General features: G+C 48.5%; 1 protein-coding gene across 1 annotated transcript; it reads left to right on the top strand.

Annotated features, from left to right (window-relative positions):
- The first annotated feature begins 1250 nt into the window (after positions 1-1250).
- LOC118638849 (sialic acid-binding Ig-like lectin 6) lies at positions 1251-8876 on the top strand. Its single transcript, XM_036274979.1, has 6 exons — positions 1251-1275; positions 3401-3754; positions 4492-4740; positions 5081-5362; positions 5512-5614; positions 8117-8876. The coding sequence occupies exons 1-6, from the start codon at positions 1251-1253 to the stop codon at positions 8874-8876; spliced, it is 1773 nt and encodes a 590-aa protein (XP_036130872.1).
- Positions 8877-11878: the final 3002 nt, after the last annotated feature.

Here is an 11878-nt window from a genome sequence, read left to right as displayed (position 1 = left end):
TCTCCCTCCCTCTCCCTTCCTCTCTCTCTCTCTAAAATCAATAAAGAAAAATAAATAAATAAATAAATAAATAAAAGAGATGGACAGACAGGGGTGCTGAAGAGAGTCTGAGAAAGGTGGCTTTCTGGTTGCGGATATTTTTGAAAGCTACCACGAGGAAATTACATTTGGCCTGGACTTGGAGAGAGTTGCAGAAGGGTGCCATGCAAAGGGGAGAGGCCCGAAGAAGCATACAGAGGTAGGAATGTATGGAGTATGTTTGGAACAGACACCTTTTTCCCCTTCGCTTGCAAAGAATAGCAGAGGCGTAGGGAAGGGGAGTCAAGACTGTGGAAAGCCTCGAATGCAAGGCAGAGGAGTTTGGAATTTCTCCTGTCAGCCATACAAATGCCTTTTCCGTGTGCAGATATCTTAAATATATCCTATCTTCTCCATCTCCGGTAGCCACTGCGCCAGCTAAGGCCACGTCATCTGTGTCCTGAACTCTCGCTTCCTCCTGGGTGCACACCCAGAGGAACCTTTACAAGGCCCAAACCTGCTCCCCAGGGTTCCATACCTTTGCGTGACTCCCATGACTTCCCCACTGATGTGGGAGAGAGAGCAAGCTCCTCAGCCTGGCATTTGAGGCCCTTTATGTATGTTATTGTATGTATCTTATTATTTTATTTATTTTTATTTTATTTATGTTTGTTGTCGCTAATCTTCACCCGAGAATATTTTTGCATTGCTTTTTAGTGAGCGTGGAAAGGAGGGAGGGAGGGAGAAGGAGAGAGGTGTGACAGAGACACATTCATTGGTTGCCTCCCACGGGCACCCTGACCAGGGCCAGGGATCTAATTTGCAACCTAGTTACGTGCCCTGGGCCTGGAATCAAACCCTCGACCCTTTGGTGTGTGAGCCAGGCTCTAACCACTGAGCAAACCAACCAGGGCTTGAGGCCCTGTAAAGGGGGAAGGAGCCCAGTGAAGGTGATAGGAGAGAAAAGAAAGCAGATGCAGTGTGGGGCTCCACGGAGAATCATGGGGCCTCTCCCCTGTTCTTGAAGCTCCTAATTCACAAGATGAACAGACCTTAAGACAATAGCCTCTCGTAAGCAGTGAATCTGTTTCTGCCCTCACCCCATGTCTCTTACTGCTGCACCTGTTTTCATCCATTCCCAATCCTCCCTCTAGGCCTTATGGATCTGAGGTCAGAGTTAGCAGCAGCATAGGTCCTGGTCCTCTGTGGTTCCTGAGATCCGTCTGGTGCTGATGGCACTCCCGGTGTTATGGTTGGGTAAGTGGGAGGAGAGGCAGGGTGGGAGGTGTCTTAGGAAGCCAAGAATGAGTTGGGGTGAGGGTGAGTGGTGATGGAAGATGAGCAAGGCTGAAGGAAGATAAAGTGGTGAAGGCCTAAAGAATTAAGTACTTGATAAATAAGTAATAAGGGATTCCATGTGCACATTCTGGGATTGGCATTATGACCCGCTACAGGTCCCATTTCATCTACCCAACCGTCCCTTGAGGAATTACTATCCTCATTTAACGGGTGAGGAAACCAGCTTTGGGAGATTAAACAACTTGCCCAAAGTCTCCAGAAATTTTGCTAGTGGAGCCCAACAATTCTGACTCCTAGTTCTATTTTCTAAATAATTTTTTTTATTGATTTTAGAAAGTGGGAGGGAGGGAGAGATGTGAGAGAGAAACATCAATTGGCTGCCTCCTACATGCACCCCAACTGGGGATCAAACCCACAACCTGGGTATGTGCCCTGACTGGGAATCAAACCCATCACCCTTTGGTGTATGAGCCGATGCTCCAATCAACTGAGCCACACTGGCCAGGGCTCCTAGTTCCATTTTAATGCCACACCCCCTGCCAGTCAAGAACCTAGATGATAAATGTACCCACATCTGCTCTCTCAACATCATCCTGTATGGTGGGTATTATTAAGTCACATCTTAGAGACACAGCATGGTGGCCCAGAACCAAGTGTGTCAAAATCCACGGTGTGGCTCAGTGGTTGAGCATCGACCCATGCACCAAGACGTCACCGGTTCGGTTCCTGGTCAGGGCGTGTGCCCAGGTTGTGGGCCCAATCCCCAGTAGGGGACATGCAGGAGGCAGCCAGTAGATGTTCTCTCTCATCAGTGTTTCTATCTCTTTCTCCCTCTCCCTTTCTCTCTCTCTCAAATCAATAAAGGAAATAAAAAAATAAAAAAAAGATCCGTGTGTATGTCTTGGAGTACCAGGCTTCACATGTGAAAAGTTGGAGTCCAGGCCTGATGCTGTTACTCCTTTCTCTATAACATGGGGCAGGGCCCTTAATCTCTCTGAACCTCAGTTTCCTCATACATTTAAGGGAGTAATAATAAAGCCATTATGAGAATGGCTTAAGCTGATTTCTGTGAAGGCACTTGGGAATCTCTACACACTTACTGGCAATGTTACTACCATCATTTTAAGACATCATTACTAGCAGTGGCCTCAGTAACCATGAAGTTTATGAGTACACCCATTTTGTATGTGAGAGAGTTGTCACCTAGAAAAAGGATAAGGAAAGGGACAGAATAACAGCTGTTACAACCTGCAATTATTACTACTGAGTGCCCTGCATCTCTGTCGTCCCTATCTTTCAGTCTCACAATATTGCAGCATTGGTACTATTGTACCCATTTTTCTGACTGAGAAACTGAGGTTCAGAAATGATGTAACATGGCCAAGGTCACAAGATACAGTTACTACCAATAACGAGAACAACAACAAAAAAAACCCCAGCAGACTATATTATGTTGGTGCAGTTTGGGAGTCCCCAAGACCGCCATCAGGTTCCATGACTCACGAGAAGGACTCACAGAACTCAACAAAACTGTTATACTCATGGTTACAGTTTATTATAGCAAAAGAATAGAGATGAAAGTCAGCAGAGGGAAGAGGCACATAATGCAGGGTCCAGGAGAGACCAGGCACGAGCTCCCAGTTACCTCTCCCGGTAGAGTTGTGTGGACCGTGCTCAGCAACAATGTGTGGCAACAGGCATGGTATTGCCAAGCACGGAAACTCACTGAGTCTTGGTGTCCAGGGTTTTCTGAGGGGGGGGCTCCTGTCCTACAGGCACAGCTGACCACACCCATGGCTGCCCTTAGTTTCCAGCCCCTCCAGGGGTCAAGATGATATTATGTGCTCCAAGGCCCCCGCCATCAATCACATTGTTAACATAGACTGTCTGGTTGTGGCCCAAGGCCTCAGGTAAACCAAGACATACTCATCAGGCAAATATTCCAAGGGCTTAGAGGTCACTTCCCAGGACCTGGGCAATGGCCAAACCTTCCTAGGGTAAGGTTGATTAACCTTTAATGCACTGTTGGAATACCAAGAGACACTAGATGGAGTCTGTTTTTAACTTGAATCTCTCCCCACAGGGTTACTTTCTTATGCTTTGATGGAAGTCACCGAGATACCAGTGGAAGAGGACCTGTGCACTACAGTCCCTTGCAGATTAGAATTTCCCAAAGAACCCCTGAAAAATTCCATGATTACAGGCTACTGGCTCAATAAAAATATCAGCTCCCCTGTAGCTACAAATAAACCCAATGTTACCATAGAGGGTAACACTAATGGAAGATTCCACGTTATTTGGAATCTTGAAGAACAAGACTGTACCCTGCTGGAAGGCAATGTACGCAAGAGGGACGACGAGACACACGTATCCTCTGCAGATCTAGAACAACGAAAGAGGGCTTTACTGAGGGAGAATATCACACTCTTCCTGTCAGGTGACCGTCAGACTCATGTAACGGGTGGTTTGGAAAGAGGGAACTCAGAAGGGGTTCTGGTAATGGTATGGTTCTTACCTCACTGGCCCTGGGCTTTACAAAAACTTAGTGATTTAATTTTTACAACAATCATACCAAGAGACAGGTACAGTTGGTAACTTTATTTTTTTTCTGAATAGAAGTGGCAAAGAGAGAGGAAATGACTTACCCAAGCCGCATCCAGCCAATAAGAGATGGAGGTGTAAATAACCACCAATCCATTGGGAAGGGGCAGATCCTACAGGGAGAATTGGGTTGTGAGGGGAGGGAGGCAGAGCAGGAGCTGGCCCTAGGAACTCTAGCCTGGGGGGACAGACAAGGGATCATAGGCAATCTAGATTCTTAAGAAATTTACTCACCCTCAGTCTTGCGAGTCCAGGGGTTCAAGCTCAAGTTCAGGCTCAAGACCTTAAGCAAGTCTGTTCAGTTTGCTCACCTAGACAATGGGGTATGCTCCTTCTATGCAAGAAGGGAAATATACTTGTGAAAAGCCACCCAAAAATAACTACCCCAGGTTCCATGAGGTTCGGAGAATGGGGGAGGGGCACCAGATGACCCAGTGGGCAGGCAAGCACTTGGTGACCTGGAAACATTACGCACCAGTGAAGTGTCCACGAGGGTCCCTTGTCCCCAAGGTCTGGGTACAATACATCTCTCTCCTTCACATCTGACTCAGAAACCAGAGTTCTACATTTCAGATATTCCTATGGCCGGGGAGCCTGTGACCTTGACTTGTACCATCAGAGGCTCCTGCATAGAAACCAAAGCCCGCTTGCTCTCCTGGAAAGAACCCACCATGTCCTTCAACACAAATGGCTCCAGAAACTCCTCCATCTCTTCCTCGGTGCTGCACTTCACCCCAAAGCCCAAGGACCATGGCACCACCCTGCAATGTTATTTGAACTTCTCCCAATCTGGCTTGACCACTTTCACGGTCCAGATGATCAGTGAGTGCTGGTGGGCAAGGGAAGATGCAGAGTCTGGGAGAAATGATATGCCTATGAGAAATACCTGAGTCTTTGTAGGAAGGGAAGGAAAGAAGTCTGGGGAGCAGTCATGTCTTCCCCTGGCTCCCGGGGCTGAAAGGTCAAAGGTAAGAGCGAGCCGAAGTCTACTGAGACAGATGAGGAGAGTGGATGAAAGAGAGCTGCCCTGAATTCCAGCCCCTCCGAACTTCCGGAAAGTCTTGTTGAAGCTCCTTTTGAATCATAAATGAGGAAGGTCCTGTAGGAAGTAGAAAAGGGAAATCAGAATGCCTTGCTGACTCCTGGCCTTCCCTCCCCACAGTACCTGCCATACTGTTCCATTATGTTTGTTCCTTGGGGAAGATTCTGCAGTGCAACTGTTCTGTCTTTGGTATCCCCACACCCACGGTGCAGTGGTTTATAGGAGGAGTTCCTGTGGAAGTGAAAAACATGAGCAACATCATCCAGGTGACCACCACTATAATTCCCCCCTGGGTCAACAGCACCATCAACCTCACTGGGAAGCCAGAAATACTCATGAGCCTCCACTGTGTGGGGGAGAACAAATACGGAATCCATGCTTCAAGCATCTTCCTGATACCACGTAAGTATTCAAGGGTCTAGTGACAGCTAGAATGATAACACCTAGGGATGAGGATGGGCACAGCGACAAAGAAAAGAATAGTATCTCAGACTTCACAGCCTTAGCCAAACAACAACAACAACAACACTCTTGCTTACCTCTGATTCCAGATGAGACTCCAGTTTCCCAAATATTTGTGAGAGGACTGATACAGGGCCTTGTGTATGGACTCATTATACCAGCACTATTCTACTTTTTGGTTGTTATTCTTGTGTGAGTATCAAGTTACAATTTATCAGCATCCCTTTCCCAAAGCCTACTACGTTTGTTTTTGTTCTTTATGTCCTTCCTTATAATTCCTCCATTTTATTCTACTGCGTCTATCCTGTTGATATGGACTTGTATCATTAATTTGCAGTCATTCTTCTTTTCTAATATGTGCATTTAAGGCTATAAATTTCCCTCTGAGCATAACTTTAGCTGCATCTCACAAATTTTAATATAAAATATTTTATTATCACTTAGTTAAAGTACTTTAATTTCCATTATGATTCTTTGACCCAAGGGTATTTTTAGACACATCAATATAACCCTTATTTCTTTATTTCTAGTGTAAATCTAGTAATTCAAAGACTATATACAATGCATGATTTCAATGTTTTGTTTTCTTCATGGTATAATTTCTGTTTAGTTTTTATAAATATTCCATATGGGCTTGAAAATAATGTGTATTCTACACTTGTTAAATTCAGTGTTCTACATATATATAGGGTGTCCTCAAAAATGTATACATACTTAACTGCTGATAGCTCAATTGATGTTTTTTTCTTCTCAGATTTAACCCATTGGAATTTATAATTATTCAAAGCGTGTATACATTTTGGGGACATCGTGTGTGTGTGTGTGTGTGTGTGTGTGTGTGTGTGTGTGTGTGTTTTAAAGCAAGTTCATTAATCATGTTTAAATCTTCTCGAGTTGTACTGTGGCTTCCGCTTGGTGAGCCTCTCTACACTTGGGTCTCCCCATTTCTGTTCCTTTCTCTTACCCGGCAGATGTTCAGTACTCAGCTCACCGCTGTTCCATCCTGCACCCTAGCAAACCTTCCCAGGCACCTGGGGTGGGTGCCTTTTGAGGGCTCCCATAGTCATCCGAGCTTTGGGCTCTTCACTCTAATTCTTTCACTCTGATGTGACTAAATGTGGGTATCTTTTTGTTTTTGTGTGTTTGCCGGGATCTTTGTTGTTGTTATTGTTGTGGCCTTTTTAATCTGTGTTTTTAGTGTCTTTTTTCAATTCTGAAAAATTCTCAACCTTTGTTTCTTCATGTAGTGCTTCTATCCTCCCCTTTCACTCTGGGGTTCTCATCAGATACTTGTCAAACTTTCTTTCAGTCTTTTTTTTTTTTTTTTTACACTTTATCCTGTAGTCTTGTATTTTCCAGGGATATAGGCAAGTAAACCAGTACTAAGTTAAAGGTCGGGACAAGGAAGATACTAAGAGAACCCCACCCCTGTAATATTTCCATCCTTTGTTGGGGACAGAGCATCAGTACTTCCCAGAAATGCTTCAACTTACCCCTAGTCAGCCCTCTCCAGCATAGTACTCTGTCAGTATTATAAATGGTTTTTTCCCCCCCACAGCTCTCTTATCTCCTCCTCCTCTTACTCTCAGCAATAAGGTTTACCTACTTAACAGACAGAACAAAAGCAACTCCCAACACCGACAAAGTTATTGCCATTGGTGCCAATGATTCACTCCTTGCCTTTTTCAGATAAAGAGGCATTCCTCTTCCTGTCTGAGGTCAGCCCCACCCCCTTTGCTTGGGAATCCATCTCTTCCACACTCCATTAATCATCCTTCCTCTCTCCTAAATGTTCAGTCATTCCGTCTTCACTGGCCCTTTCTCTGAAGGATATAAACATGCCCAAATCTCTCCCACCCAAGGCCCACAAACTCCCTCTCTGTGCCATCGAATATTTTATTTTGAGGAAAGAGCTGGCACCCTCTTCCAGATCCTCTTCACCCTGACTGACCTTGGTGCTTCCCCACGTGACCCTGCATGGCATGGCTGTCCCCTCTTCCGGGAACTTTGACTAACAAACTGTCTTTCCAATGGCAGTTGTCTCCTGTCTGTTGGCTTCACCACAGCCGAATACAAATACAATCCCAGGTACATTTTCAAACAACTCTGGAAGAGCCAGACTGGGCAATGCAGGGGGACCACTGGGCAGGCCTACAGTTGCCAGGGCAACAGAGGAAGGGGACTGGTTATGTAATCAATGGCACACCCACACGACAGCATGCTGCACAGCTGTATAGATAGAGAAAGCTCTCCTGGCACGGATAGGCACGACAACACCAGAAATATTAAGAGAGAGGAGGAAGGGGCCAAAAAAGATTTGTCCAGGGCAAACCAAAACCAAAACCTATATTCATATGAAGACATTAGAAGGCTGGGAGAGAAGCAGAGGAAAGGCACGTCGTGAAGGGCTGACAGGTGGGGGGCTGACTGTCCTGGGGGCACTGTGGAGCCAAGGGAAGGCTGGAAAAGAGAGGGGCAGGGGCAGCTCTGGGGCAGAAGGCTGGGAAAGAGGGTTCAGGCCAAAAGGTAGGTGTTTGTAACCCCATTTGACGAAGGGAGGGGGAGGGCTGGTCACAGAACCCGCCAACGGAGGAAAACTCGGTGTTCTGAACTCCAGCCCAGGGCTCTGTCTGGTAATGGGGAGAGGGAGTAGGAGACTGATCACAGCATTAACCACAAGGTTCGTTGTCTTAGAGTGAAGATTTTTATATGGTGGGCAAAGAGGCAACTCCCCCAGAAAGAAGAGGCCCCGATCCTTAACAAATCAGAGCTGCTGGAGGAGCCGGCCACATCCAAGGAGTCGGCCACATCCAAGGAGTCGGCCACATCCAAGGAGCCGGCCACATCCAAGGAGTCGGCCACGTCCAAGGATCCGACCACATCCAAGTCGTCGGCCACATCCAAGGAGCCGACCACATCCAAGGAGTCAGCCACGTCCAAGGAGCCGACCACATCCAAGTCTTCGGCCTCGTCCAAGGAGCCGGCCACATCCAAGTCGTCGGCCATGTCCAAGGAGCCGGCCACATCCAAGGAGCCGGCCACATCCAAGTCGTCGGCCACGTCCAAGGAGCCGGCCACATCCAAGTCGTCGGCCATGTCCAAGGAGCAGGCCACATCCAAGGAGCCGGCCACATCCAAGTCGTCGGCCACGTCCAAGGAGCCGGCCACATCCAAGTCGTCGGCCATGTCCAAGGAGCCGGCCACATCCAAGGAGCCGGCCACATCCAAGTCGTCGGCCACGTCCAAGGAGCCGGCCACATCCAAGTCGTCGGCCATGTCCAAGGAGCCGGCCACATCCAAGGAGCTGGCCACATCCAAGTCATCGGCCACGTCCAAGGAGACTGAAGCAGAAAGCAAACCAGGCTTGGAGGTTAAGTCCCTGGGACTGTGGGAGTCCGAGCTGTCCACCAGCCAGTCGGCTGTACTGCTGAGGCCACCAGGGGGCACTGATTAGAAACAAAGACTCCCAGCATCCCCACCCCCACCCCCACTCCCACCCTCACCTTAAAGGCTGCAACCCAGAGGATATATATATCCTTTTGGGGCAAGCTCTCCAGCTCATTCCAGTGCATGGCCACCAGCACAGAGGACCAGGGCTGGGCCTTCACAGCCTCTGCCTGACTTCAAGCCGAGCTCGCCTTCCAGCAGCCAAGCCCCAGTCCCAGCCCCTGTCCCACAGAGGCGGCCCCTCGGTCCAGGCAGCCACTGCCCCGTAGGGAGAGGATAGTAAATCCTAGGAAGGGAACTTTATTAGTCTGCTCAGGCTGCTGTCACAAAGGTCCACAGACTGGGTGGCTTAAACCACAGACAGGTGTTTTTCATGACTCTGGAAGCTGGAAGTCTGAGATCAAGCTGTCAGCAGGGTCGGTTCCTGCTGAGGCCTTTCCACTTGGCTTGTTCTCTCTCTCCAGGTCCTCGCACAGCCCTCTTCGTATAAGGAAATCAGTCCTATTGGATTAGGACTCGCCCTAATGACCTCATTTTACCTGAATTATCTCTTCAACGGCCCTTTCTCTGAATACAGTCACATTCTGAGGTCCTAGGGTTCAGGCTTGATCATGTGAACTTGGGGGTGGGGGGGGACACAATTCAGCCCATAACAGAGGCTTCCAGGAGCTAGTCGGATCTCTCCATTTGTGGGAGAGCCGGAGAGGGGAGGGGACTTGCCCAGGGCAGAGGACCACCAAGATCTGGTTCTCCCGCGGCTGAAGTCTAGAGAGAGAAGACTCCGGGGTGGATGGTGACTAACACGTAGATCACACACGTGTAGATCCATAGCCTAGTCAGACCAGCACAGCCTTGCAGAGCAGGAGGGGGGACTCCATCTCAGGCCACCATGTGCCCCTTTTGTCAGCCGCATCGGAAACCTGCCTGCTCCCTGCCCCGGAGGAGCAGGTGGGAGACAGAAGGACCCTGGAGCACCAGGACATGGACTGTTGCTGGTGCAGAGGCCCATACGGGCCACTGTGAACCCAGAGTGGCAGTGACCCCCCTACAGCCTCAGGGGTGCCACCATCAAATCCAGCCTCAGCATTCTTCACAGAGAGAAACCGAGTCCTGTAGGAAGTAAGAGGCTGCAACATTCAAAATACAGAGGTCTCTCTATTGGGGGTTTCGAGACCCCATCCTCCACACTCTGCTTTGCAAACAGGAAAACTGAGGCTCACAATGCCTCCGGCCACACAGCGAGACTGTGCCCTGCTCAGGACTCCTGAATTCGAGGTCCTGGTCCCTGTACTTGGTCATCTTCTCCTGACCTTGTAAAACTCTAGTGCAGAGGCTGCAAACTCAAAACTGCACAAGGGTAGGCAGGTAACAGGATGAGTTCAGTAGGCCTGGTGAGTCCACCTGTAGAGCAAGTGCCCCACCTGAAGGGGGGCACCCAGCAACACTGAACTCTGCTCCCACTCCTTCCCCACCTTCCCCCACACCCACCTCCTAGCACAAATAGGGTCCCTATTGCCAGATCTTCTGACTTTTTTTGTTTTAAGGAGAATCCAGAGATTCAGATTCAGTGCGAGATTTCTGAATTCCAACATGTTAGTAATTAAAACTATGTTTTTAAAAAGCAGTATGAATCCCAGAAAAGCCTCTCGTTTGCAAATCTGATTAGAAGCACAGATATGGAAGGGAAGCCCTTTTTCTAAACCCACGTCCTGCCAAAAGGAGGTGTCTTTATTCAGAATGCAAACCCGTTGCCAAGTGCAAATGGAATCCCCAGACACTGGGCAGAGGGTTGGGCATGGAAGGATGAGGAAGTTTCCTGGGTGGAGAAGGATGTTCCAGGTGACTCACCAGCCCCCAAAATACCCTGCCCTAGCAAAGCTTACATTCTGAAAGTGGGAAGTAGAGAGGGGAATGATTGAAAATAAACAAGTGAACACATGAAACAAGGGAATGGTAAATGCAACGGAGGGAAAAAAAAAAAAAACAGGTATGACAAAGAGATACTGTCTTGGGAGCGGGGGTTACTGTGCACAGCTTGATCAACACAGCCTTCTTAAAGTGGAGACCTAAATGATAAAATATAGAGTCTAGTGCCAATCTGGTAGGAAGAGCATTGCAGAAGGGAGAAAAGCAAGTGCAAAGGCCCTGAGGCTGGAATAAGTTTGGCTTGTTGGAGAGGCAGAAAGAAGGGCAGAACAGCTGGAACTGAGTGTCTGAGGCCGGGCATTGGTGTCAGGACAATGTTCATGTAAGGTGGTGATAAAGGTGATGGGGGTTGGGAGGCCAGGGCCGAAGCCATACAGGGGAAGATGGTGGCAGCTCAGAGTGAGGTAGGGGAGAGGTAGAGGATAGAGTTGAGATCTGTTTAGGAGGCAGAGCCAGCTTCTCCTGCAGACAGATCAGATATGGGTGGGGGATTAAGAATGGATATGCTTTTGTGGTAAAACAGCCCCTATGTGGCTTCTTTAAAAGTTACTGCCTCCAGCTGTCCCAGACATGGAGCAGGCTTGGCAACTGTTCTCAGAGGTTTATATGAGGGACAGGGGACAGGGACACTGCACCTGCTGGGCCAGGAGGGAGGCTATGCCTAGTAAATGGATGCATAGTGGGGCCAGGAGGAAAGAAGTGACTACAGGTGGCTGGGGTGCTGGGCAGAGTTAACACCTCCCCAGGATTTTTCTTACTCTCCTTAGTAACTTTGAGAAATGGAGGTGGTTCCATCTTGCAAGGAGGACGCTGAGGTTCTGGGAAGAGAAGTGATTTGTCCAAGGTCACACAACCAAGCCTGTGAAAGAATGAGGAAACGGCATGCTTTTGCACCTAATCTTTGGACTACCATCTCCTCCCCACTCCTAGCCCCCAAATCAGGTCCCCGAGCCCCTCCCCATTCCCAGGATATCCTGGGGATGCGGGTTGGGATGGAAGGGAGAAGCACTCTCCAAAGTCCCTGTTATTCATGAAAGTAGAGAAGCTGAAGTATGTCCCGCAGGAAGAAGGGGCTGGGGGCCT

This window comes from Molossus molossus, unplaced genomic scaffold, assembly GCF_014108415.1.
Source record: "Molossus molossus isolate mMolMol1 unplaced genomic scaffold, mMolMol1.p scaffold_m16_p_21, whole genome shotgun sequence".
Taxonomy (NCBI): Eukaryota; Metazoa; Chordata; class Mammalia; order Chiroptera; family Molossidae; genus Molossus; species Molossus molossus.
Note: the sequence above shows the minus strand (reverse complement) of the source record. Positions and strands in the feature narration are given on the sequence as shown.

What these genes read in the sequence shown, in the direction of transcription:
- LOC118638849 (XM_036274979.1), top strand. Translation starts at nt 1,251, where the DNA reads ATGGCACTCCCGGTGTTATGGTTGG. An exon ending in TATCACACTCTTCCTGTCAG is followed by an intron (nt 3,755 to 4,491) that starts GTGACCGTCAGA and finishes TCTACATTTCAG; the next exon opens with ATATTCCTATGGCCGGGGAG. An exon ending in TTTCACGGTCCAGATGATCA is followed by an intron (nt 4,741 to 5,080) that starts GTGAGTGCTGGT and finishes CCCTCCCCACAG; the next exon opens with TACCTGCCATACTGTTCCAT.